Below are 27,898 nucleotides of genomic sequence, written 5' to 3' on the forward strand. Positions count from 1 at the left end.
ACATAGGGGCTAACTGCAGCTCTCACCAAAATGCCTGGCTGGCTAGAGAACCATGGTTGGGTGGCTTAAACCATTGAAAGACTTGGGTTGGAAGGGACCTTAAAGATCATCTAGTTCTAACTCCCCTGCACGGGCAGGGACACCTCCCACTAGACAGGGTTGCTCAAAGCCCCATCTAACCTGGCCTTGAACACTTCCCAGGGAGGGGGCATCCTCTGGGCAACCTGTTCCAGTGTCTCACCACCCTCACACTAGAGAATTTCTTCTCAATGTCTAACCTACATCTCCCCTCTTCCCGTTTCAATCCATCACCCCTTGTCCTCTCACAACATGCCACTGTAAAAAGCCCCTCCCCATCTCTCCTGTAGCCCCTTCAGGTACTGGAAGGCTGCTATAAGGTCTCCCCGGAGCCTGCCCTTTTCCAGACCGAACTCCCTCAGCCTGTCTTCACAGGAGAGGGGCTGCAGCGCTCTGGGCCTCCCCGCGGCCCTCCCACGGACTCGCTCCAGGAGCTCCACGTCCTCCTTGCGTCGGGAGCTCCAAAGCTGGACACAGTACTCCAGGTGGGCCTCCCAAGGCCGGAGAACGAGCAGCCCTGGCTGATGAAGAAGCGAGGAAAAGGGAAGGCAGAAGCAAAGAAAACCCCGCAAGCGGCTGCGAGGGGGAATGACTCCCCTCGCCACACGCACCCCCCCGGGCCCGGCCCGTCCTGGCGGGCAGGGCGGGGCTGCCCCGCGGCCCGTACCTACCGGCGGGCAGGGAGGGAGGGCAGGGCCCGGCCGGGCGCCTTATGTAAGGGCAGAGGCGGGGCCGGCCCTGCCGTGGCTGCGGCAGCAGGGTCCTCGCCATGTCGTGGTACCGGAACGCGGTGTGGTTCGTGAAGGGGCTGCGGGAGTACACCAGGTAGGGGCGGGGCGGGTCTCTGCAGCCGCGGCGCCTTTAGCCGTTTCGAGGCGTTGGGTGTTCGATGCCTTGAATCGAAGCCTCCCCAGGCCCGCCGGAGCGGGCAGCTTTCGGTGCGATGTCTGTGAGAGCTGGGCCGGGCCGGGCCGGGCAGCCGCGCGGGGGCTGCAGCCGCCCCGCACCCCGGGCCGGGGGTCAGGCCGGGCGGGCTGCGCGGGGAGCGCCCCGGGCTGCCGCATCGCTCCTTGCGGCGTCCTTAGGCCCCTGCCTGCCCCGCGAGTGCGGGGGTGTGGGGAGGGGGGCATTCCGCCCGCGCTGAGCGGCGAGGGGAGAGCGCTTTCCAGCCCTCCTCGGGGTTCTCTGGAAGTCCCCTCTGGCGGTTTCTCACAGGTGTCTCTGGTTTGCTCAGGGGTGGCTACGAGTCCGCTTCCAGGCGCTTCCGTCCCGGCGACGTGGAGGTGAGCGTGGCTGGAAGATCCTTTCTGGTCACCGGTGCCAACAGTGGCATCGGCAAGGCCGCGGCCAAGGAGATAGCGAGGAGAGGTGAGCGGGGCTGTCGTGAGGAGCTGTGCGGGGCCCAGGCGGGGAAGGGGGAAGGAAGCGGGTTCAGCCTTCCCGTGCAAACACAGGGAGCCCAGCTCCCCGGGGTGAGGGGTCAGGAGGCTTATTCTGCAGGGCTGTTAGTGTGTGTTAGAGGTTTAAGCAGGATCAGCGCTGTGAAAACTGGAATAATGAAGCAGAGTAAGTCGAGAGGAATTGCGGAGTGTTTTTCAAGTGCTCATTTACCAAAACCGGTCTGCGTTAGAGTGGCATCTAAGGGTGTTGGTGACTGGGCGAGGTGTGTTCAAGGCTGATGCGGTACAAGTAGCAGCCTGGTTGTATTTGAACTAGTTTGAAGAACTTTCAGAATGGTCCTATGATGGAAGAAAACAACTGGCTTCGCTGAGCTAAGATGGGAGAGTGGAAGAGAAGCGACATAGCTGTGCTTTTTCTTGGTGATGATAACCTGAAGTTTGTGCTTTTTAACTGATTGTGTGCAACCATTTTTTCTGTTGCTCCCTGTGAGCAAGGAGATAGTATGGACTGGGACTACCTACTGTTGAAGGATAAACCTAATCCCTTTCAGAGTTGACAAAATAATTTCTGTTGTGCAAGAGTGATAGGAGTTTTGGCATGTAGAATAGAAGGGAGGAGCTTGCGGCTTCTTGCTCTTTCTTTGCCTGTTTAGGTTTCATAACTATCTTACGAAGGAAAGTGGGGACTTGTTTAAAGAAACTCAAAATCATTAGCATGAAAGAGTCTTTGGGCTAAAGATCCCCATCAGTGCCAGTATGTGACTGATTTCAGGTTCCCACTACTGCCATTACGTGTAGTAGCCTAAGGTAGGTATTGCTTTGTCTGGTGGCTGTTCTGCTTGCAGTCAGACATGCCTGCCAGGATTTGAAAGCTGTCAGGTTGACCAGATCTGAATAGGGCTTGGTCACTGTGTCTAGTATTTGGAACTCAATGAACAACTTTGGGCTCAGGCTGCTTGTCTTCATATCCAGAGTGGGCTGTGCTGTGCATATGAAATTAAAATAACTTAAAAATGTCTTCTTGATCCTGTCCTTGCACTTGTCACTCTGAAATTCAATGTCAGCCATTGGAGCTGTGGCTTCTAGTTGAATCTCTTTACGTACACCATGACAAGAAAATAAAGAATTCAGATTCAGCAAAAGAGTAACCAAGTTACATTGGCTTTACCTTCAAGCACTTCAGATTTTTTTTAAATAACGATGGTCTCGATGAAGGGGTTTTTTTTTAGCACAAGTTCATGTTTTCTCTGAGTCAGTCTCCTATGGAATTTGCAGATGTGGGCTTTCCTTGTGATGCATCTGTTTGTTGCAGTCTTCTCCTAACCACTCTGAAAATTCCAAAGTGTTGTTTAAGTTAAAATAATTTCAATCTTTACCATGGAAAATAGATTTAAATCCCTTTCCTAGTCCATAGGTCACATCAAAAGTTCCATCTCCTTAAAAGCAAGAAAAAAGTTCATATTCAAGCCCCTTAAAAACCACCTTTGTTTGTGTTTGATGTTTTCCACTGTGGACTGTGAGAATGTTCCTGATCAGCTTGAAGGCCAGCTGCTTCCTCCATGTGATTAGCTTGTACCTGCACACATTACTTGTGCTGTCCCCTGTGTTTTGGGAAAACCTCCGTAAATACCTGCACATGCGCATCCTTAATTGCCCTAACATCTGTAATTAAAGCCCTCTTTTGCAGTGAAGCCTGCAATCACTGTGAGAACTTACAGAGAGGTGAGCACTGGACACTGCTCTTTCTGATTGTCATTTCTCTTTCATGGAATCTGCTTTGCCAGGAGCAAAGACTGTCTTTCATTGTGAGATATATTTAGTGCCTGTCCATTCATGGTTTCTTCCATGCAAGGTATATGTGTAACATGCTGAAGATGAATTACAGAATCACGGAATATTAGGGGTTGGAAGGGACCTCTGAAGATCGAGTCCAACCCTTCCTTCCAGAGCAGGACAAAAACAAACAAACAAAACCCAAAAAAACCCCACACACCAACTAGGGCAGATAATTCAGAAAGGAATGCAGACAGGACTTGAAAGAAGGTCCAGAGAAGGAGAATCCACAACGTCTCTGGGCATCCTGTTCCAGTGCTCTGTAACCCTCACAGTAAAGAAGCTCTTCTTCATGTTGAGGTGGAACTTCCTGTGCTCGAGTTTGAGTTCATTGTCCCTCATCCTATCACAGCACACAAGTGAAAAGAGCTTGTCCCTGCCTTCTTGATGCCCAGCCCTCATGTGTTTATAGACACTAATTAGGTCCCCCCTCAGTCTTCTCCTCTCTAGACTGAAAAGCCCCAGGTCTTTTAGCCTTTCCTTGTAAGACAAGTGTTCCAGACCCCTAATAAAACTTTATTAAACATTGATTAGTGTCATTTGTATTGTATTCATAGATTCATGAGTTTCCTATTGCAATTGTGCACTTGATAAGAACTCTGACAGTGCAGTGGAGGAATCAGACCCTGTTAGAAAATGTCAGAAGAACCCTGAGGCGTTACCTGTACCAGCTGCGTGCCAAGTACACTTGCTGTAATGGTGCTCAGTGGAGAAATCCCTCTTGTAGACAAAAAATACTGTTATCAGACCTCACACTGGGCTGTGCAGTGTGTGGCTGCTCTACCTCTAGGGTAGACGTGGTGCCTTGCATTTGGGTTCTGAGCAGTACCAGAGTGACCTGGCACCCTTGTTTTTCTTAAATTGGTTACATTGCTTGAGCCTTCTCATGGTGGACTGCTAGCAAGCCCTAAAACACCTTTAACAATAGATAAAAGTAAAGAGTGCAGGTACTCTTATGTCTGAGATTAACACATTACTTGTAATGATGAGAGAATATGAAGCATAAAAATAAAAAAGAATTATGCCTTAAGTCCCCTTTTTGAAGGCTCACTTTAATGTTGCCAACTTACGAGGTCACAGTAAGTCTCTGAGTGGATCCTTGCCCTGCTTATTCCTTTCATAGGAAAGTGGGTTGGAAGAGACCTGTAGAGGTCCCTTAATGCCTGGCCAGAGCCTTCTAAGCTGCAGTATGTGGCCATGGTGTTTGTCATAACTCCCACTGCTGAGAAGTGGCATTCTGGTAGCTGGCTGCTTTTTTTTTTTTTTTTTTCCCTTCATGTAGCAATTCCAGTCACTTGTGTTTTTAAAGCCATTTACTGAATTTTCTAAGGCATGTTCCAAAGGAAGCATTTATGATACAGATGCCTTAGCTTCAATTTCCAGTATAACTCTGGTATTTAGAAAGAATTTTTTTGCCGAAAGAGTGGCTGGACAGTGGAACAAGCTGCCCAGGGAGGTGGTGGATTCACCACCCCTGGAAGTATTTAAGAGAAGTGTAGATACAGTGCTTAGCAACATGGTTTAAGCACTGAACGGGTAAATTAGGTTATGGTTGGTGGATTTAGGTTATGGTTGGACTTGATGATCTTAAGGGTCCCTTCCAACCAGGGTGATTCTATGATTTTATCAACACTAAACATGACATGCAGACTTGACTGAAAATGGTTTGAGCAGAGAGTTCCTAGAATGCAGTGGCCTTCTCTATAAATGCCGCTTTGTGTGATGACCCAGTTGCAGTGTGATACTTTCTCCTGCCTGCCTGCCTTCACAGGGACCAGAGCTAAGCAGAATTCTTTGAGCTTTTTTTGTTATATCCACTTTTTGTGTCCTAAACCTTTTGTTTGAAGTACCTTTACCTCTGTCTTTTGACAGACCCTGCTGGGATTCTTGGTATGTCTGGTCTGCCTGGTGGTACTGCTGGATCAATGCCTTTTGGGGGCAATTTGCCCTTGAGAATGGCCCAAGGCTGGTGGACCTGGGACTGCTATGAGGTGCTGTGGCCCTCATCAGCTCCCAGCTCAACAGCAAGTGTCATGTGAGCCCTGAAAGCTCCACAGACCTGTGGAACAGCACTGATAAAAAGCCACTGCTCAGCTCTTTGCAGCAGAGAAGTGGGTCTGTTGGCTGTGCACAGCTCAGGAACATTCTGCCTGCTGGGAGGCTTCCGTGATATTTTGGTGACCATCTGACCAGTACTGCTACTGCTTCTAGCGGGCTGTAGATTTCGCACAAACTGGAATGCAATCACAAAAGGTTTTTTGTTTCATTTGTTTCACTTCCTGGCCCTCCCTCTTTGCTGATGCCTACCCTGCCGGCCCCCCTCCATCTAGTAATTAGTTCTCAAATGTTGTTTCTTGTCAAAATCCACCAGGTGGCACGGTTCATCTGGTTTGCCGAAATAAGGAACGAGCTGAGGTCGCCAAAGGAGAAATAGTGTCAGAAACGGGCAATCAGGTGAATTGTTTTTCAGTCTTGTTTACTCTAAGAAAGATTGTTAATATTAAAGACCTCAAAGGCCTTGGGTTATTCTGTTATGTCATTTTGTCGTTGTGTTTTTAACAGTAACTTCATACGGACATAGAAATGTCTTGAAGTGATTTAATTTCACTAGGTGATGTTTTCTGTGATTAAAAACATTTATCAGCCGCTTGCTGTTTTATTTAACGTTTGTTGCTGATACATTTTGTGATGTCCCACTTACTATTCCTATCCATGTAGCTGAGGCTTTTAAAAGTTAATGCATTACAACACTCTTACAACAGCATTTATGAGTTTACAGCATTGGAGTTGAAGGTTTTATGTGTCTGAATAACATGCTCTTGATTTGCTAACATTAGCTGCTCTGTGAAGTCCTGTGTGTGCTCCCAGTTCCATGCTCTACAGACTTTTCCATTTCCTTTTCTGACAATATCTCTTCTTTACCTCCTTCCTTCTGCTAAAGTTTTTTTTTTCTCATTCTGTAGTGTACCCCTGTAGCTGTTGCTGTTGCTTTTGGTAATTGTTCAGGAGGGTGTGCTTATGGAGAAGTATAGTCATTGTCTTTCTATCTTAGTGTAATGATTCTGGCTGTTGGAGTTAATTTTCTTCATAGCAGCTCCCGCGGTGCTATGTTTTGGATTTGTGACCAAAATAACATTGACAACCCATGTTCTAGTCATTGCTGAACAGCAAAGCATCAAGGCCTTTTCTGGTTCTCACACTGCCCCCACCAGCAAGCAGGCTGGGAGTGTGTAAGAAGTTGGGAGGGGACACACTTGGACAGCTGACTCAAGGGATATCCCATACCATATGATGTTGTGCTCAGAAATAAAAGCTGGGGGAAGACGGAGGAAGCAGCACTCACAGTTCTGGTGTTTGACTTTTGAAATCACTGTTGCATGTGATAAAACCTTCCTTTCCTAGGAGTTGCTAAATATCTGGCTGATGATGATAAGTGGAGAATAAATTCCTTATTAGGCTTTGTTTGCACACACAGCTCTGTTTCACTTATTAAATTGTGTTTCTGTCAATCCACAAGTTTTGTCTGGTTTGCCCTTCCAATTCTCTCTGCCATCCCACTGGATGGTGAGTGAACGAGTTGTTTTGTGGGGCTTAACTGTCTACTGGGGTTAACCCCCAGCACTTGGATTGTGAGCTGTCCTCATTTTAAATAGTGACTTGGCTCTTGAACATGGTATTTTGATTCCAATAGTAGTTTTTAATGTGGATCAAAAATTCTGAAGATTTTTTTTTATGGCTAGAGGTACTGTATTGACTACATTTCTGCTCTTTGGTTTCAGCTCCCTAGTGTGACACAAGCAACATTACACTTCAGTTCTTTAACGGAGGTGGATTAGATCAGGCCTTCTGTAGAAATGAATACTTTCCAGCTGTCTATAACTGTGTAATCCCATGGCTATAGTAAGACTGGTGATTATCTGTGTTACCTCCTTTTCTAACAGCAGTCAGACAGCCAGGAAAGAGACATGAGTTTGACCTCTTCATGTTCTGTTTTATGTCATTTGGTGAGGAGGGGGGGAAAGCTTGAGGCAAGTAATGTTCTTCCTCTAAAAGTGGCAGAATCACTGCACTCCCATTTTTTGCTAGGCTGCAAACCTGTCGTTTCTCTGGTCATGCAAGAGTGTGTGAGCACTGCAGAACTTGTTTGTGACCCTGGGGACAGGGCACTTGTATAGAAAGCAACATTCAGTGAAGTGTTAGACAAGCTGTACAAGAAGCCCTGTGGGACATGTGACTGCACTGGGAAGAGTCATTTTAATAAGCCCACAAGAACATTTTTATAAGTACTCATTCAGAAGCAATCCAGTGAGATAATACAATGCTTTATCTGCAACTTGACAAGTTGTATCCAGGCTTAACTTGCTCTTCCTGGTCATCTGGACAAAGATCTTGTGGTATAATACACCAAAGAGTTTTTCTATCTTCCACAGCAATACATGACAGAGTTCAGTGCTACAGTGGAGTTCATATCTGGCAGGCACCTGCACCTAGACTTGGGAACTGGGAAGTTCTCCTAATCTGTTAAAGCAGATCTAGTAATGGAGATTAAGTCTCACTTTGAAAATTTGCTGCCATTAAGGATTTTTATAGGGAACAGGCTTGTGGCTCCTTTTCCTGAGCCAACGTGGCAGTCTTCAGCCAGTAACTGTTGATTTAGGTCTTTTTCTGTCTCTGAAATCACTTCTAATATTGAACATTGTCAAGGTTTAATGCTGGGCCAGCAATTAAACCAATGATAGATGTTCTCTATTATGTCCTCTCCCTTCCCAGAAAGGGAAAGGAAAGAGAATAAAGGAGACTTATGGGTTGGAAACCCTCTACAGCTTTAATGAAAGCAATAATGATGAAGAAGAAAATAATGAGATATATACAAAAATATAGAAAACAAATATCACTCTCCCCCCAGTAATGCTCACATCACCACCACTGCTGCAGGGCAGGCTCTGGGAAAGTCCCAGACTGGACTCCTGTACTCAGTGGCAGATGGGAGCTGAATGCAGGAACGCACAGATTTGGGAATACAGGGATTGGGATCAAAAGTAGGAAGGGACAGAACAGAGTCCTCCTAGGGTGCTGGCTATGGATCCTTGTGATCCCTCAGATTTATACCTGGTATGATGTGTATGCAATGGAATACTTAGTTTGGTCAGTTCTGAGTCACCTCTCTGGTCTGTTCCTCTCCACAGGAGGGTTGCAGGTGTAACCCCATTTCTTCCCTTTTGTTTCTGGCACAGGAGAAGTTCAGCAGAATCAAGCAGTGACCTTGTTTCTGCATAGCATTCTCCAGCAATAACTATGAACAATGGTTGTTATCAGTCCTAGAAACAGACACTGAGTAAAAAACATGCTGTTAATTTCAGAAAGTGCAGTTACTTAGAAGAAACTTAACTGGAAAGTAAAATTACTAAAAACAAAATTGATTCTGTCCTGGCTCCAGGACAAACATCTGCCCAAAAACCTTCAGCTCTTATGTTCCAGTAGATAATGTTAGTAGCTTTAAAAGTAGAAAGTTTTTAGAGAGTATCCACTTAGAAACAGTAGAGCAGTGTCAAGTTTTTGGCTAGAAATGAACATTACAATGAGAAAATTCTGACCTAACTCAACTAAGGAGCTGAAATCCAATGGCTAGACAGAAGAAGTCGTGTTTTTTATCTGCAGGGAAGCAGAATTATAGGCAGGGAATAATGCCTTTATAATTTTCTCAGCTTCTTCACTTATCTAATTTGCCTGTATAATGAGTATTTAAAGAAACAACTTGGAAAGAGAGGAGGTCCTTTAATGATTATATGTTGTTTTGCATGAGAACACATCCTCTGCCTAATTATTTTAGAACTGCCTTTTCCTGAGATACATCATAAGACTATCTGTGGTGTGTCTTTGAGACTAAGTGCTATCTAGAAGAAGAGTAGGAGTTGACATCCTTCTGTATGCTGATAAATGCCACTGTGCTTGTACTAGGTAGAACAAAAATCTGCAAAAAGCAAGAGAATTGCCTGTAACAAACAGTAAAAGGGTTTTGATGTTTTGGATAGAGGTAATATTTCTAGCTTTAGAGGTTTAGAAAATTGGAACTTTTGCTCTCTGTCAGGCTTTTTTTTTTTTTTTAATTCTATTGCATCCACATTCCTGGCCGTAATATTTCAAAACATTGCAAGACTGTTGTGACATGGAGTGGCTAACAAGGACTTAGCAGTTAATGCAGCAGTTGGCATGTAAGGGGGTGAAGAAGGCACTTGACACTCAGGGACAGCTAGAGTAGATGCAGTGATGCATCTGGAAGCATCCTCTCCTGCCCTGGTTGGAAAGCCTGTGCTTGGTACAGAAAGGTTGGCCCAAAAAGAGCTCCAGAGGAATGATGTGGCAGATGTCAGGCTGCAGGGAGTGACTGGTACTTTTTGTTGAGCCTTGGGCAGAGCATGATGGTGACCTCATCTGTTGGGTTCTGCTGTAGCCTAGGTTCTGGGTTGCCAGGTGAAGTGACAGCAGAAGATGAGCAGGCTGCATAATAGCAGGGAACAGAAGCAGGAGATTGACAGGGTCTTTGCAGAACAGAAGATCACAAACCCCAAGTTATGTAGAAGGAGGGACAGCTAGAAGCTATGCTTGAATAAGTGATGGATAGAGACTCCTGAGATGAGGAGGAATGGAAGCTTGTGACTGCTGGCAACAGAAGGCAGGCTCCTGCTCTGCCTACAGATGTGCATTTATAGGTTAGGTATAGTGCCATGGTAACAGATGGGGAAGAAAAAGCTCTGTCAGGGGAGGTGTTGGAGATCGATGAGCCTGAACTGTTGTTGCCACTGGGAGGAGGTGGTGGGTGATAATGGCTGGAGGCTCCCTCCTTGGGGGGATGGAGGCACCCATCTGCAGTCTTGGCTTGATGTCTTGGAGGTTTGTCACTTGCTGAGGACTCAAATCTAGGGCTTATTCTGACCTCAGACTAGTACTTGTTGCCAAACCACATGGGCATCAGTGGCATTGTGAGGGTGACCTTGAGATCATCAAGAGTGCTTACAGAGGGTGAAGAGCATGGGTGCCCAAATAGTGCTCTCCTAAATCCTTCCAGTGAAGGAAAGATGCCTGACAAATAAAGATGTGTGCTTTTACAGCTGGGTTCATGAGGTGTGTATTTCAGCTCAAAGAGGGTAATCTCATTGCTATGCCAGGGAGGGTGCAACAATGTACAGATGCCTGTACATGCTTGTAGATGCCTGTACAAGCTGCATGATCACAGGTGGTGGTACTCATAGCACACTCGAACTGCCCTGATACCTGCTGTCAACACAGCAAGGCATAAACAATCCAGATTTCTGGAGATCCTTGAGGACCATTTCTTGGTATCAACACTGGTCAAGCCAGCTAGGGGTGATCTCTGCTGCTGTAAATTGTTTGAATAGTCTTGAATAGTTGTCTTGATGGAAGTGCAAGACTGTGGAATTTAAGATTGAGACAGGTGAGAAGGATGAGTAAATAGAATTACAGTCTTTGGTTTTAGAAAAGCAGATTTTGTCTCTTTTTATGGACCTGGTTGGCAAACATGGGAGACAGCCACAGAGAGAAAAAAGTTGTGGTAAACCTGGTTGACCTTCAAGGCAAACTTTCTCAAAGCAGGATGTGCTTCCTGTTAATTGTAAAAAGGCATCTTCAAAAAAGGCAAGCAGGATTTGGGGAACTACAGGCCGGTCAGCCTCGCCTTGCTCCCCAGGAAAACTGTGGAGCAAATTAATTTCAAAGCCATGAAACATAGCAAAAGGATTGAGGAAAAGCAATGTGGGTTTATCATGTGCAAACCTGGCCTGGCTGTCCTGATCACTGCCTGTGATGAGATGACTCTTGTGTTTGGAGAGCAGTGCTTGCTGCGTTCCATAACTTTGCCAAGGCTTTTTATGTGGTCTGCCCTAGTATTCCTGTAGCCAGTTTGGAGAGATGTAATTTGAAATAGTGGATGACAAGCTGTGTGGAAAACTGTCTGCAAAATTTGGCTCAGAAAGCAGCCATCAACAGTACAAAGCTGATCTGTTAACCATTATTTAGTGGCATTCTCCATGAGTCAACACAGGGGGAATAACTATTTAATGTCTCTCTTTTAACAACTCAATTGATGGAGTGAAATGCAATCTTATCTTTGTCAGACTGCAGATGATTTCAAATGATGTGGGGGCATTGCTGGAGGGCAGGGCTGCTATTCAGAGGGATTTAACAGGTGAGGAGGTGGACTGACATGAACTTTATGAAGGTCACTCACAGCGGATGCACAGTCCTGCCCAGGGATAATATAACCCTATGAAACAGTATAGGCTGGGACTAGCTGGCTGGAAAGCAGCTTTGCAGAAAAGGACCTGAGGGTGACAAGTTGTCCCTGAGTGAGCAGTGTGCTTTGGGGCAAGGAAGACAGACCACACCCCAGGCTGTGTGAAGCCAAGTGTAGCCAGCAGACTGAGGGAAGTGCATCTTCTTTACTAAGCCTTTGTGAGACCACAGCAGGAGTCTTATGTCCAGTTTTAGGCTCCCCAGGACAAGGAAGTCATTGATGTCCTGGAGCAAGTCCAGTGGAGGACTGCTGAGGTGACTGGGGAGATGAAACACATGATGTGCACATGATGTGCAAGGAGAGGCTGAGATGGCTGGTTTTGCTCAGTGTTAAGAAGAGTGGGCTGAGATGGGTCTTTCTGTAGTCTAGAGCCATGTGATTGGAGGGGGTAGGGAAGCCAGTGCCATGCTCCTCTTGGAGGTCTGCAGTGAAAAATACTGACTAGATAGTAGGAATTATTTTTTTCACCATGAGGGTGGTAAGCCACTGGAGCAGGGTGCTCAGGGAGGCTGGTGAATCTCCCTCTTTGGAAATAAAACATCCCTGGACAACCTGATGTGTTACCTGCCTTGAGATGATGTTGGGACCAAGTGGCCTCCAGAGGTCCCTTCCAACCTAAATTATTTGCTGATGCTGTGACCTTGAGCAGTGCTTTGGAAAGTTGCTTTCAGCTAAAGAGGAAGCTGCTGTAAGAACTGTTTAAACAGAAGTTTTGCAAGCTTTGCAATATTTTTCTAGTTCTCTGCTATGCCTGTCACCTGTTTTTATCTAAGTAGGGCTCTTTCTTAATAAATTCAGTACTAAAAAGCTATGGCTCAGAAGCAACTGAATCAAGTGGCTAAAAATGTTTTAAGCACTAGAATTAAATTTCCCACTGGTGTATATTAACCTTGTTTTGCTTGTGTTCTGGAGATACTTTCTGCATGCTGCTTAAATACTTTTTCACCTAGACAGACCTTAGCCATGAATAGGGTCTCTTCACTCTCCATGTTGATTGTAACTTACTTTTTTTTCCTCTTTAGAATATCTTCTTGCATATTGTGGATATATCTAATCCCAAGGAAGTCTGGAAGTTTGCTGAGAAATTCAAAACTGAACATAAATTAAATGTGTTGGTAAGTTTCATATTTAAATTGTGTGTCTGTAGCATGTAGTCTCTGAGCTAAACTGAATATGGCAGGGACTGATGCCTCCTCTTGTGGGCAGATTACACTTGCTTCGAGCTGATCCCTCTTACAGATTAAACTTTTATAGAAAGTCTAGAGCAGTCTAAAACCGAGCCAGGGAGTGAGCTAACAATTAGACTGCATGGATGGTAAAGGGCTCAGAACTCTCACCTCTTCATTTAGCACTGAATATTTGCTCTAGGGGCTTTAATAAAACTGAGGCACCTGGAGCAGTAGGTGAGGAAATTCTGATAGAAATGGTAAAACAGGTTGTGAGGAGTGGCAGTTGAAGGAGCAGGGAGGTATGTAGGGGCAGATCTCTTTTTAATGTGGGAAAGAAAAGCTCAAGCTTTCTTTGGAAGGTAAGGCAGAGAAGGAAGTGTGTCTGAGAATGTGCTGGCTACACACAACAAGCTTCTTAATATTCCCAAGGTTTTACTTTACAGTCAGTGCTGTGTGGTACGTGTGAGTCAGGTGGGGTTCCTGGGCAGGATTGCCAGGCAGAGAAAAGCTGGGGTCCATACAGCCAAAGTCAGTGTGATGCTCCCCTGCTGGTTAGCTCTGCTCTTCTCAGGGCTAACCTACTGACCTGGCTAAACTGCTGCTGATCGGAGCTAATTAATTTAATTTGCTGAGGGTGGGGGTGCCTGCAGACTGTTCTCCTGTGTGTCGAACAGCTTCCTTTAGTGCATTTTCTCTGATACAGAAATCTGTAACAGAGAATACATCACCACCTAGCTCAGATGATGCGGGATTGGTGTGATCTCAGATGAGACTAAAACTGCATATGTATGTTCTAGTATCTGCTCTACAGCTAGCATATTATTTTCTGTGAGAAAATGGTTTAAAAATATTTAGGAGGGCTCTTAGTGTAGTATATCTGTGGTGAGCCATTTCTCTGAAGAACCTTTCTGTTGTGGAGACCCTTTATGATCAGTGACAGAGTAATGAATAGCATGGTTTATTGAAACAATTTGTACCTTTTTGTTGCAGTGTCAGAAAGCAGCAAGCTAGCATGAATTGTTTGTATGTGTGGTTTTGTTTGTAGATATTTGTGTAGATTATTAACAGGAGTTTTCTTACAGATCAACAATGCAGGATGTATGGTGAATAGCAGAGAATTAACTGAAGATGGACTTGAAAAAAACTTTGCAACAAACACCTTGGGTGAGTATTGAAAAGCTTAGTTCTGAAATATACTTGTTGTTGTTACAGATTTGTGTTTTTGCAGCTGGGTTCATGAGGTGTGTATTGCTGCTCAAAGAGGGTCATACCACTGTTATGCCAGGGAGTGTGCAAGAAAGGAAAAGAATAAATATCACAGCTTGTTTGGACTGTCATTTTTTAAATTTTCCATTTTTCTGAAATTTGCAAGGAAACTTTGTTCCAAGCAGTACTGCTAGTGATGCTCTCTTTGCAGGAAATGTGCTCCTGTGGCTTGGATAGAGCTTGGAGCACCTTCAGATATTGAAAAGACATTAGAATGTTTCAGTAGGCTTGAACAGCCCTATTTGATGTGACAGGGACACTGTGTAGGAAGGCTGTGCCTTTTATAGTACCCTGCACACTCTCAAACAGACACAACATCTAGTCAAGTGGTTGAGCAGTACTGGGTAAGACTCAGGCACCCCGCATATAAGGAGTGTGTCCCATGAACTGTGTGATGGTAGGAGGGACAAATTAAGGGAAGCAAATAAAAGGGGAAAGGGAAGATATGGATGAGGAGGGAAGATGGCAAGCAAAATGAAAGGTTTCTCCATAAAAGCCATGGAAAATATGTGAGCAAACAGCCAGGCAGCAGAGAGAAGACCTGTCTGCTGCCACTGATATCTGTAGGGCTGAAAGCTGCACCCCTTGCAGTGAGAGGTGTGGTGCTTGCATCAGCCAGCACTCTCTTGTCCCTCTGCTTCCATTCAGGGTCCGTGGCTTTCTCAAGAAACTGTCTTTAGTAATGACACATTAAGAAAGAGCTGTGGTGCTTTGTTTCTGTGTTTTCCTCCTGTCCATCAGTACTGGGGACAAGGAAGGGGGAAGCTTAGGCTATAAAAATTGGGTGTTTATAGTACTAATATAGCCTGGAAACCAGTTGGGTTTTATTCTTAGCCTTTTTCTTGCATTGCTTCTTTGACTCCTATTTACTTTGGAAAATTAACATTTTATGTACAAATGTCTTGTGCTTAACTGATGTGGTGCATACAGCTTGTTTTTCCTGCAGATCTGACTACATTAAACTCACAATTAATTTAAGTATAAAGGCACAGATTGCTTTTCTTCAAGTTAATCTTCAGCTAACATTTTTCTGTTTTTTCATGGTCAAAATTCAAAAATAATTTTATTTTCCCATTAAATTCCCCCTGGCTGCAGAAGTACAATAACTTCTACCTTGAGAAATGTATTCACCTTAAATTAGTTTAACCCTCTTGTGGGTTAAACTAATTTAAACAGCAATGTGTGAAGCTGCAGCTCTTCCAGAGAGAAGCAGAGTGAAAACAATACAACAGTCTGAACATGAAAGCATGTTTTAGTTTAGTTTTGAACATTGAGGAGATAAATTACTGAGGAACTGTACTAGTGCATCACTTGATTTAGATTTTATCACATACATAGAAGCAGCAAGTTCTGCTTTTCTACTTTCCCAGCTGTAAATCAGCCTCACTAGAGATACACAGCTGCCCAGAGGAAGCCCAATTACAATTGTAGGGAACTAGGAAAATGCCTGTATTGTCCTTTATGAATGTTTTGTGTAGATCTCCTGTATTCATTTGTGTATCACTTGCTGCATGGCTATATAAGAAGGTCAAGGAGGTGATTGCACATTTGAACAGATAAGATAAAACAGGTAAGTCATCCTCTGTCTAACTTCTGCAGAGTTCAGACAAGAACTGGGTTGTTTTCTTAGACTGGTTCTCTCTAGGCAACAGGAAGGATTAAATTTTGAAGCTTTTAGAACACAGTGGGACTTTGTTGAGCTGGAGGAGGCTGCAAGAGAAAGTTTCTGTGCTTGCAGGTTGGACACACGTGAAGGACCAATGCTATCAACAGTGCATTTTGGGTTTTTTTTGTCTTCAGAGATGTGGTAATAAATAATATCTGCTGGAGTTGTAGTAGGAGAAAGCTATATGGAGGAATGTATGTCAGAGCAGGTGCTGTGTGAAGTCATTTGCATAAGCACTAGGTACTTTTGGACGTGCTTTACTTTGGAGAACTGATTTTTGTATCAGTAACTATCTGCGGTTATAGGTTCCCAGAGAAAAAATGGCTAAATTAGATGTGGCTAGTATATAGGTTGGCTATAAAGGAGAATGTGATCTGAGAGAACAAATGTATTTCTCCTTTTTGCCTCTTGCACCAGATAAGCTAAAGCCTGAAGAGTGAAATGGGCTCAGGGCCCCTGTTTTCAAAGTCTGCAGTTGTCTCCCTCAGCAGCAGCATGGAAACAGTAACTCATGACTGCCAGATTTCTACCGAAATAAGATGGGATAATATTTCTTGCCACCACCCCTCCCAGATCTTCCCTGTTTCTTTCATGTTTGTTTCTACCCTGAATCTTAGCTCTGGTCTAGTAAAAGAGTGTGTAGGTTGTACCTATCTAAGAATACAAGCTCTGAACTATAATATGCTTTAGATGCAGAGCAGAGCCTTTGAATTCTGTATCTGATTAACATTTATATAAGCTGTAGAGTTGCTCATTTAGGTGTCTAAAGTGCTGTGGAGCAAATATTTTCGTCTTGCTTGATTTTTTTAGTCTGTTTTTGAGCTTTATGGATGTTAAAGTTCACTTCTAATTGATGATCTGACTTGTGAAACATACCTTATCTCTTTTCTGAGACATACATGGGACAAAACTGGATGTGTAAGTTGTCTGGTAGATATAACGAATATGTAGAGGAATAATTAATACTGGTTGGAGTAGAAAGTAAACTTCCCTTAATGTGAAACCTCACTAACTGGCTAGTTGAGGACAGGTCACTGAAATAGGAAGTTCAGAGGCACCTCTGCGGTGGTCAGAATATACAGGTGGGTGAATGTGATGAAAATACAAAATGCAGGTTGATAGTTCAGGCTTTGTATGGCTTGTCTAACAGTCAAGTTCAAACTGTAAACTGCTCTGAGCAGGCAGCAGCAGCTATATCTGTGCTGGTGCCTAGCATTCTTAAAATGGGGCTTAGGCACAAATGCCAGGTGGCTTGTGGTTCTGTTGTTGCTGTTACATAAAATGTCTTGCCTTTTTAACCCTGCTAGGTCCTCAAGGCTTATTGTTCAGATTGCTGGAGCTCAAGGAGGGTGTAGAGAGCAGAATAGCTGTGGAACCCTTAGGTTGTCATGTGGGAGCACTTGCCAAACACAGGTCTGAAATGGCACATTGCAGATTGAACCACATCTTTGCTATGAAGTTGAACTACTGGCTTGGGGTAATATGGGCAGGTTTCCTTGGGAGCTTCCAGTCCTGATGGGCAGATTTTATTTGTGTATCCTTTAGTTTGTGTTTTGTTGTGCTTGTTTCCTCCTGTGGGCTGTCCCTGTACTCATAGTTGTATCCAGGAGCTGGACAGGGACAGGCAATCATTTTTTCTGATAAGACTGACAGACTTATGAGTCAATACTTTTTTGTCTGTTTGTTTAATTTGATTTTAATGATTCTTTTAGTAAAACTCCCTGCAACTCCCATTCAAACTGACAGTATTCAGTCATTTTGGAAGAACACCAAAACTCTTGCATTGTTAGGCAAGTGGGGGGAACAGGAGGGTGTTCTTGTTGAAGCAGACATTTAGCTGAAACAGTCCTTGTTACTCTATTTTATAACTTGCCTCACTTTACTAAATACATCTTCTTGCTTGACATGGAAAAATGGGTATATATGTTATATTTTTATTGCTACTTACTAGCCAAGGGGATGCTAAAACACAGTCGAAGATAAATAAATTATGCATCTTTTCTTCAGTCTAATGTGCTCTCATCTTTTAATAATATAGGCATATACATTTACTCTATGTGCAAGAAGGGGTAGGGCCAGAGGAAATAAAATGCTTTTCTACCACAGTAGCAGTGCAGCCCATCTATGATAAACTGATTAGCCTGTATGGATATTTGTCAGTCCCCTACATACAAACCATCTCTAACTAGTGTTTCACACAAGCCAGGGTGGCTTGGTAAACTCTGTTCTGAACTACTTGGAAGTCAGGCAACTTGGATCCCAGCTGTCAGTCTGGGATCAGTGTCTGATCTTTGGCAAGACAACTTCAGCTGTGAAAAAAAGACTTACTCTGATTTTCTTTCTAAAGAGTTTTGAGACGTACGAATGAGATGTACTTCATCAAAGGATAAGGTTGAATAAAATTGCACATTTACTTGCTAAACTGAAGCCTAGGTTCCCAGGGCACAGAGGACCCCTTATTGAGCTGAGCTTTGTAATTCAAGGGAAATGTAAACCTTTGTTTTCTTTTTCATGTTCATTAGCTCTTCCTGTGCACTCTCAGTTATTGCTAGTGTGGTGGAATTGGTCCTCAGAGACAGCACACTAAAATCTTCATTCCTGATCTTATTCTCAGGAAGCAGACTCAGGGATGTCTCTTCCTTGGAGCTGTGTACATTGAAGGCCTGAAAAGATAATCAGGTCAAAGAACAATGTAAATTGGTTCTTTTTAAATTATTTTTTAAAGACTTGAACATAAGAAAGGGAAACCATTTAACTGATTTTTACCAGATGAATGAGCCGTTGAAATCTGTACAATAAAAGTATGTTGTGTTTTTTATGTTTGTTTTTTTTTCCTGCTTTTTTCACAGTTGAAGTAACACTGTTTTTAATAATACTGCAAAGCTCAGGCAGACGGAAAACTTCACTGAGTGTGGTGCTGGCTGCCTGCCCTTATCTGAATGTTAGCAGATTAAAAACCTCACCAACAATTTACTACTCATTGCCAGATAGACTATCAAGCAAAAACTATTCTAGAATCCACAAAGACACTTGGGTCTGCAATAACTGCACCATCCATTAATTTGATGCTATGGACAGGTAGTGGCTTTACAGTGTTACTTCTGCTGAAACTATAATTTTCTTGATAATTCCATTTTAAGATACAGGCTTTGGGGTCACTTTGAATCTGTAAATCAGAAAGGGGTATGTGTACACATACTATTATACGTGATACACTGATGATTTCTAGGTCTGAAATATATGGATCATAAGGAGTCCTCCAGGATTTAGCAGGCTAAAGCTGAGTTACACCACCACCATTTTGAACATCTGCCTTCACAGTATTTATTTATTTTCTCTTAGGGCTGTTTTATGTTTTCATTTTCTAGTACAGAAAGATTTGTAGCCTTCTGTGGGAAAGGCTAGTGTCTAATGCACTGCAGATCTCTGCCCCTTGCATGGGGTTAGCTTTCACTTATGCTGTGGTAAAGGTGGTGGGTTGCATAGTGAAGTAACTGTTACAACAACGTGCAGAGCTGCATTCCCACAAGACCTAAAAATAGTGTTTTCCATAGAGTCCCCTCAGCTTCTACTTCAGGTCATGCAAAAGGTAGCATAATTTTATTTTGGAGTTCATGAAACAGGGTGATTTTTGTAGTTGTTTTTGTTGTTTGGTTTTTTTTTTGGTTGTTTTTTTTTAAACAACTTGGTGTACCAATTGAATGTTTATTTCTGTGACAGATCCTCATTCTCTACACTTGCATAATTTAAAATTTCACTCTGATAGTGAAAGCAGTGAATTACTGCTCATACAGGTTGACAGAGGAGTTCACTGTATGGAGTTAAAAACAGGATTTGCTAATTTTTTTGCTAATTACTCAACTAAATAGGGAAGATCTCAGAGTAAGCAGAGCAATTACAAAAGAGGCCACAAGGGAACACATGGTGATTAAATATAGTAGTTTTTTTTATTATTTTTTGGAGTGCGTAAACTTGAAACTTAAATATTAATGTGAGCAGCACTTGGGAGGCAGTGTGAATGAACAAGTGCTATGCTCATGGCTTTTACTGGAGTTACCACATGCAAAGCACAGACTGACAACCCACACTGTCTAATCTATCATATGATAGAGGTGGCTGAATTGTGTGTCATAGTGGAATTACTGTATCCTTACGGGGAAAGTTTTACTTACACTGTATTGTATGTGATTTCCTGTTATATAAGCTCATCTTCTTGACATATAACTTACCAGAATTTTCCGAAGAAAACAAAATGATGAAAGGATGTTTATCTTAAAAGAAATTGTCCATCAATCCTGGGAGCCCCTTTAACTGGAGAAAATGTGTCCAGCAAGTACCATGTCAAACCTTGTCACATGGAAAAGGGCTGTAGCTTGTTGAGTAGGCTTCTCTAGTCAACTCTTCACCTCAGCTGAGTTCAGTGAGGACAAGATGAAATCCTGCATGTGGGCATGATAGGCTGGATGGTTGCTCATCCCCTTCTGCATTCCTCCTGCTTCTGAGCAAGCTCCCAAATTAATCTTTCTGGACTCCTTTGTGGCACAGCAAATACTCTTTTTCCAAAGGAAGTGTTGTGTACCATGTTGCTGCAAATAAATTTCTTTTTCTTCATTGTTGTGCTGGTGGGAGTCAAGCTTTCAGGCCATGTAGACGATATACCTTCCAATAGCAGGCAAAAGTGATGTATAAGAGTCTGGCTTGTGACACGCAATCATAGATGCAGCTGGTTCAGCTGTATGTCTAGCATGGCTTTGTAGGTACTCATAGCTCCCTGCCTGCTGGGTCAGAGATGCTTGTGAGAGAGAAGCTGCCTCTTGAGTTTCTGCTGTGGGAGTAATTCAGAGCAGCCTCCTGTTTTCTCCAGGCACTCCTCAGACCTGTGCAAGAAATGGGCCGTAGTCCAGGAGAACTGTTGAGACAAACATCCTGCTCCCAGTTGCCTGGTGTCCCAGAGGGCTCTCAGTTCCTTCTCTGTCCTGGCTGCAACTGCTGGGGGACAGGGAAACATGGTGGTCTGAAGGCTGAGCCTCTCCAGTTACAGAGTATCTGCTAGAGACAAGGACATGTTTTCTCCAGAATCCCCCAGGAGTAGTGGGAGTGCTTGTTTTCTGGGAGAAAAAGGTCTGCCATTTTTTTGTGGAAGAGTTCTGAAGATCCTTTCAAAGGAGGGGTAGGATTACAAAGGTAATAATGCTTAATACTGTAATTGCAAGATGCATCACTGTTGATCATCACCTTTCCCTCCACGTACCATTGTGTTCTCTCTTGGTCTTTTGAAGCAATTAAAAAAAAAAAAAAGTCTTAAAAAAATATCTCTGTAGTTTGAACACAGTGATAATTAAGCATTAATCACATTTGATGTGCTTTACCATTTTAAACCAAGCTCTGTGGGAGGATGTTTCTTCTTTGACAGACAAAAAGGATTTTTCTGTCAAGGAAAGGTACTGGAATGCTGAAGTTTTCATTTTGGAAAGGCAGATGTCTAGTACAATGGCTTTGATCATCAATTATTAACAAAAAGATGGATGTTGTCTTGAATTCCTTAAGTGTGGGGAGAGGGTAATGGAGTTCTTGTACTAAATCAGTCTTATTTTTCCTTGCAGAATTTGTTTTACTTAAAAGTAACGAAAATTTCATTTTAAAAAAAAATGCAATCCATGTTTTTGTAAAGACTATGGCAGGCAACACGTTCATGTGCAACTTCCCCTTTTGCTTAGAAATTTGTTTCTGTGTTACTGCATGCTGCAATACAGATCTGCTTGGCAAAACACATGCCATGAGGTGCATGGCTGCACCAGACCTCTCTGCTGGCTGTACTTAGGCATTACTCCTATTGAATGTGACTGTCAAACTATGTGCCATCTTGTTATGTGAAGGTTTCAGTTGATGATGTATGCCAGCCAACAATATGCCTTATTAATAAGGCATATCTGTTCCACTATTATTGCACTCAGATTCATGTCTAGGCTGATTTCTGGCATAATGGAAGAGATGTGTCCTTTGTCCTCTGGACACTACAAGAGTCAGAGGGTGCTTGAGTCTGAATGGAGTAAAATGTTTTTCATGATGAAGATAAAGAAGGTAAAGCTGGGGAGGGACTTTTTACAAGGACTTGTAGTGAGAGGACAAGGCATAATAAATTCGAACTGGAAGTGGGAAGATTTAGGTTAGACATTAAGAAGAAATTTTTTAGTGTGAGGGTGGTGAGACACTGGAACAGGTTGCCCAGGGAAGTTGTGGATGCCCCATCCCTGGAAGTGTTCAAGGCCAGGTTGGATGTGGCTTTGAGCAACCTGATCTAGTTGGAGGTGTCCCTGCCCATGCAGGGGGGCTGGAACTAGATGATCTTTAAGGTCCCTTCCAACCCAAACCATTCTGTGATTCACCTACAGACCAGCCTATGCAAATAAGAACATCTAATATCCAGTTGTGTTTGGTAAAGTACACTTTAAACAGGGACAGTAGTTGGTGAAATAATGAGTAGTGGGAGACATTAAATGCTTCAGTCTTAATGCTCCGTGCATCTCTGCGTGCTTTGAGATACGAGTGCTTACCAAAGGAAGCTGGGGTCAAAACTGGCCTTTTTTGTGCTCTGTCTCAAAGCAAATGAGCAAGTGGTTTTGTGAGGCAAAAAGATGGAAGGCTGTGGCTTGGTGGGATTTACTGAATTCTTAATAAACTTCAGGAAGAGAGGAGACACTGTCTTTGCCATTATTTTGTGGTTTTAAATAAGCACATAAACTTCTGACAAACTATAGTTGCTATAAGCAGGATTTTAGGCATTGAGCATTTCTCTTATCCAGCCGGAAACCAAACCAAAGCTCAGCTGTTAATAAGGTGATGTTAATGCATTCGTGTTTTCATCCCTTTAGAATTAAAAAAATGAACATTCAAGCCCCTTAAAAGTGTAATTTAGTCTGCAGGACAGTAGAATGAAGCATTGTGATAGCTGGTGCATTGCAGCTCTGCCTTTAGGAGGTGCAGCTATTTAGCCAAGACATGATGTTACTTTGCATTTGAAGAATCCATATCAAACCAAAATTGAATCCAGGCTCTCAGCTTGTACTGAAGAGATTTATTTTCTTTGCCCCCACGGCGCAGTCTCCCATGACAGTCAGCGGTAGTTCTTGTCCTAATGATGTCATCCTTCAGTCTCCCCCACCACTACCAGGGGAGACATATGGGCTCTCATTATTCACTGGCAACTGGCTTTGCTTGCATTTTCTGCTAAAGACAGGCTGCATTTACTCATCTGCTCCACGTTTGCTTTGTTTGATTTGCCAGGATTTTAAATACATTGTGTGCATATGGACATCCCTCTGATTATGTAGAGAAAATGAAGGTTGTTGTGACTGACAGAAGAACTGAACAGTTTGTTCACCAAGCATGCTACACATTTTACTTTGGTAGCTTATTTATAAACATGCTGTGTTGTAACTGGGTGATCTCATTGCCTCTGTGGAAGAGAGGTTATAAAGACACATGCTGAAGTCTTCATGTCTAGTGAAAAACATGGCCTTGGTAGCTCATGGAAAAAAACACGTGTATCACAGACATAGAACTGTTCAACTAGAGCCCTTTGTAAAGAAATGAGAGAGAAGTATTATGCTTGATGCAGAAGCACTAGACTAAGGCTAGATTAATTTTTAATTAAACAGATATATATTTTTTTAAATACAGTTTAAAGGGGGGAAAAAAATTAAAATATCTCTGATTAAAACCCTATGTTGCACTTAAGTGTCTGAATCAAACACAGTAGCTGTTGAATGTTGAATAATGTTTTGAAGAACAAACTTTGCTGGTCATGGTAACAGCTGTAATGGAATATATTTGTGTGGTATGTACAAAAAGCTGTGCTAAATGAACACAATTAAAGTGGGGACAGACACACTGAAGTTTCCTCAAGTAATGTTAGCTCAGCCTTGGGCGTGCAGCATTAGTATTTCTCCCTCCCAACGGTTCCTTGTCTTCTGTAATAGTTATGTTAGGGATTTATTTGTGTGCAACACAGATCAGAAGTGCTGGACCACTCTGAGTGGTTTCACAGTGAGAAGGCAAAAATGGGTAAGTCCTAGGTGCTTATGCAAAGGGCTAGGAAACAAGTGTGAAGCATGGTTTCCTTCTCTCATTCATGACCTGGCCTCAATACACATAAATACCACACATGGAGGGAAAATACATTCCCTGCTTCTTCACTGGCATCACCTAACCCACAAGGAAATCTGAATCTGAGCCATTTTGCTTTTACAGTCATGGCTGGAATGTGGCAAACAGTTTGTTCTATAGGTGCAATAAACATAAAAGTCTATAAAATAACTGATGTGCTGTTTGAGAAGTTTGCAGCAATGCAGACCACTGGAAGTTGAATGGGGATATTGCAGGTAAAGCAGCAAGAAAACCTCTAAGTTCAGATTAAGTTTCGGAAATAAAGAGGTGGTGTTTTAGGGAATGGAGAGAGAAGAAAGCTTATTTAAAAAGAAAAGTTATGTTGGTGTCTGTCTTGTCTTGTAGGTACATACATTCTGACAACTGCCCTGCTGCCCCTCCTGGAAAAAGAAGCTGATCCCAGAGTGGTGAGTCTGCGATGCTGTTGAAAAGTGGTGTTTTACTATTCTTACCTTCTGGTTTGTGACAGCATTTATTTGACTGTGCTAGCAATTCGGGATTAGTTAGACAGAACACTGTAAGCATCTCTAGAATCCTCTTGGATTTTGCTAAAAGTGACCTCCTTCTCCAAGGCAAAACTCTTGCCTGCTGCTCTCAACCCTTCATTGGAAAGCAGAATAAAGCAATTCCTTTGCAAAATTCCCCTTTTGCTTTCCTGGGGTAAGTTATCTCTTTTGTCACAGTGCAAAATACCTATGACAGGAGTATAGGTGTAAAAGAACCTTACAGGACTTGGTGTAAAACAGGGTAGCAGGTACATTTTTAAAGAGAGATATCCCACGTTTTGTATAACGCCTCTTTTTTTTTTCTTCTTTTTTCCTAATTAGCTTCTTTAAATGCTAAACATATAAACTTCAAATAGTGCTGTTTGGCTTTTTTTCTGCGTCCCCGTTACTTTTCAAAAGGAAGAAGCACAAAGTTCCTTGATGGAGTCGACACCACTTTGAATGAAAATCACTTTCTAAAAAAATTCTGTTTCTTCCAACTCATTGCCAGGTACAGTCCAGACATGAGCACATACACAGTGCAAAGAGTATGCAAAGGAATCCTGCTCCTAGGGACTTCAAAATGTGGCCTGAAGTCCATATTGCATGCATGAGAGTGTTTGTGGGAATTTCCTGGTGTTGCTTTTCATTCATTTGGTTTTCATTCATTTGATTACAGATAACTGTCTCTTCTGGGGGCATGCTAGTTCAAAAATTAAACATATCTGACTTGCAGTCAGGAAATGGGACATTTGATGGAACTATGGTGTATGCACAAAACAAGGTACAGTCATTTTTTTGAAAACAAAGCCCAGCATTTATTTGCTGGGCAGTTTGTACCACCTGCATTGTAAAAAGCCTGTTGTTCAGTGTTGCTTTCCCCTTGCATCCAACCCATACAGAGCTAAAATCTTCAGGAGTGTGATGGCATGCACTCAGAAGTGCATGCCATCTTGTGTGGAGATCATGGCTGGACTTTCTTTTGATTTGACCTAAGTCTCAGGGGGGAAAACTGTCTTTAGCTGACGAACAGTTTCTGCCTGCTTCATTGTTACCTACAGTCTGCAGCAAGTCGATGTGGTCAGTAAGAGCAGTGGAGCCACTTTAAAAGTAGGCTTGTGGCCAGGATATGGATTGCAATGTCCATGATGATCTCTGATAAAATTATCCAATAAATCCAATCAGTATGAGCAAGGTTATTTTCTGCTATACATAAATGTCCTGGTATTTGTAGCTTATTTGGTGTAGTTAATCTCCCTGGGAACCAACTTGGTGGACAGGCTATTGAACTTGAGGCTAGTCTGTCTGTTTTTGCTCTATCCTAGAGACAGCAAGTTGTCTTGACAGAACAATGGGCAAAAGCTCACAGAAACATCCATTTCTCTGTTATGCACCCTGGCTGGGCAGACACTCCAGGTAACATCTGCCTGACTCTCTGACTATGTTTTTTTAATTTTGGGATTAGTCTAAGAGCAAAGAGTAATGAGACTTCCTTATAGATTCCTCCAACAGGTGCAGTGATTTCTTGGCTCCAAACTGGTGCTTGAAGTAGTTTTGTTCCCCCTTGGTAGCTCTGTTCTGTGCAGTGTCTGCTATCTGTATGTAGCCAGGGAATAATAATGGGCAATGAATGGTTCCAGCACTGCACAAATGCACCACAGAGCCATAGTGCATTGAGCTAACCTTTAAGTTACATTCATAGTGGGACTGTTAAAACACACAGATGAGAGCTTTTGCCTCTGTGAGTACCAACATGGAGATGTTGAGAATTTGCAGGAGCATATAGGAAAATGAAGCACACACCACTGTGCAAGCCCCATTCCTCTGGTCTTCCTTGAAACATTTACTGCTGTCAAGCAGCAGTGTGTTTGGCCAGACAGCCCTTTGTCTGAGCTGCAGCTGTTAGTCAGTGCCTGTGTCTCAGCAGGCGGGCCAGCATCAGTTATCCAGTAATCTTGTTGTGTTCTGCAACTTGTTACCAGCCACTGACACCCAAGCCTGGGCTGCAGACTAGCAATCTGATCTCTTGCTGGGACACAGTTTCCCAAATTTGCTTCTGATAACAGAAGAATTTACCCCATCTACATTATGCTTGAAAATTGTCCTATCTCCTATCCAACTAAATACCCTAGTATTTCTTTTTCTTGACAAGAAATTTGTTTGCATGTCCTTTGTGGATTTCAGACCTAATAAGCCATAAAGTTATCCCACCTTAAAGTTCAAGCATTCTCCAACCCCCCAACATAAACGGCTGTAGGGGATAGGCCCTCAATCGTCAGCTGTTGGACAAAATTAAAAGAAACCAGAGTTTAAACATGAATTATATAGTTTGTTTAGGTACTGTTCAACAGTTTTTAAATACAATACATCCAAAACTGGTGAGGAAATAAGAGCTAAAAGTATTGTTGTAATACCTGGAATTTTTTGTATTTCTGTCCACCACGTGTCTTACGTCTTTGCAGTTTAGAATGGAATTGGATCAGGAACCTCTTGCTAATCCTGTTCTCACCTCCTCCTAGTTTTGTCCCTGTAATTTGACCCCAACAAACAACTGGTGGATCATCTGGCAGTTTAGCACTATTTCAATACAAGTCATTGTCCTCCCAGCTATGGGGAAAGGCTCATTCTCTTTCGTAAACTCTGAGACTCTTTCTCTTCTCCCTATGCTCACAATGGCAATTTTAAGCTGCTTTTTTTTTTTTCCAATAAAAAAGCCTTTCATGGCAGACCACCATTCCATTGTTATTCTTTATAGCTGTGAGATCAGCAATGCCAGATTTTTATCAGAAGATGAAGAATTCCCTGCGCACTGAGGCCCAGGGAGCTGATACTGTTATATGGTTGGCGGTATCACCTGAAGCAACAAAGTTACCAAGCGGCTTGTTCTTCCAAGGTAAGGCAGCAATGTCTGACACTGTGTAGCAGTGGAGATTCCTAAGGTGCCTGAATTGTAGGACTGGCCTGGAAAGGGATGAAGGCTTGACCAGGCAACGCTTTTTCAAAGGTTAAAGTATTTATTAAAACTGTTGCAAGGCTAGAGGTTCAAGTGAGCATTGTGCAACCAGAGAACAACCATGTTATGTTCCTGCTTTTGTCCTCTAAAGTAGCTGATAGAGACTTCAAAGCATTTATTTAGGGAGGGTTGTTTGTGTTTTTTCATTAAAAATGGCTGTGTGCAGAACTGTGCCAAGGGACAGTGAATCACAGCAGTCACACAGCATCATTTATAGTACTGGGAAACTAGAATCCTTCTCACTGAGCACTGAGGGTTGACTTTGCTTTGACAGGCTCTACTCCCTTCTGTTCCATGCTAGTTAGAACTGCCAGCTCTTCCTTTCTCTAACAGTGGGCAGAGACCTACAGTGGCATTTTTGGCACTGTAGGCATAGGGAGTGAAAAAATGGGGCAGAGCCTTTCTTTTCTCTGAGACAGGCGTCTTAGTAGGAGCACCTGGCAGCACAGATGTCTTAATGGTGGTGCAGGCCAGGCCTGCAGGAGAAAGGAAAAGCTCAGGGTAATTGCTT

At 43.0% G+C, this 27,898-nt stretch overlaps 1 protein-coding gene across 6 annotated transcripts in view; it reads left to right on the forward strand.

Annotated features, from left to right (window-relative positions):
• The first annotated feature begins 798 nt into the window (after positions 1 to 798).
• The window catches only part of DHRS12 (dehydrogenase/reductase 12), a 32,138-nt gene continuing 5,038 nt past the window's right edge, over positions 799 to 27,898 (forward strand). The window contains exons 1-9 of one of the 6 annotated variants that reach the window (XM_051622728.1): positions 811 to 903; positions 1,313 to 1,446; positions 5,683 to 5,765; positions 12,645 to 12,737; positions 13,874 to 13,955; positions 24,235 to 24,296; positions 25,054 to 25,158; positions 25,700 to 25,790; positions 27,130 to 27,267. In XM_051622728.1, coding sequence (XP_051478688.1) covers positions 848 to 903; positions 1,313 to 1,446; positions 5,683 to 5,765; positions 12,645 to 12,737; positions 13,874 to 13,955; positions 24,235 to 24,296; positions 25,054 to 25,158; positions 25,700 to 25,790; positions 27,130 to 27,267 — 844 coding nt within the window. In that variant the 5' untranslated portion in view covers positions 811 to 847. Of the gene's footprint in view, positions 904 to 1,312; positions 1,447 to 5,682; positions 5,766 to 12,644; positions 12,738 to 13,873; positions 13,956 to 24,234; positions 24,297 to 25,053; positions 25,159 to 25,699; positions 25,791 to 27,129; positions 27,268 to 27,898 lie in introns of those variants that run through there. The other 5 variants (XM_051622738.1, XM_051622755.1, XM_051622773.1 and 2 more) reach the window with 5 other exon arrangements.

This window comes from Apus apus, chromosome 1 (assembly GCF_020740795.1).
Source record: "Apus apus isolate bApuApu2 chromosome 1, bApuApu2.pri.cur, whole genome shotgun sequence".
Lineage (NCBI taxonomy): Eukaryota > Metazoa > Chordata > Aves > Apodiformes > Apodidae > Apus > Apus apus.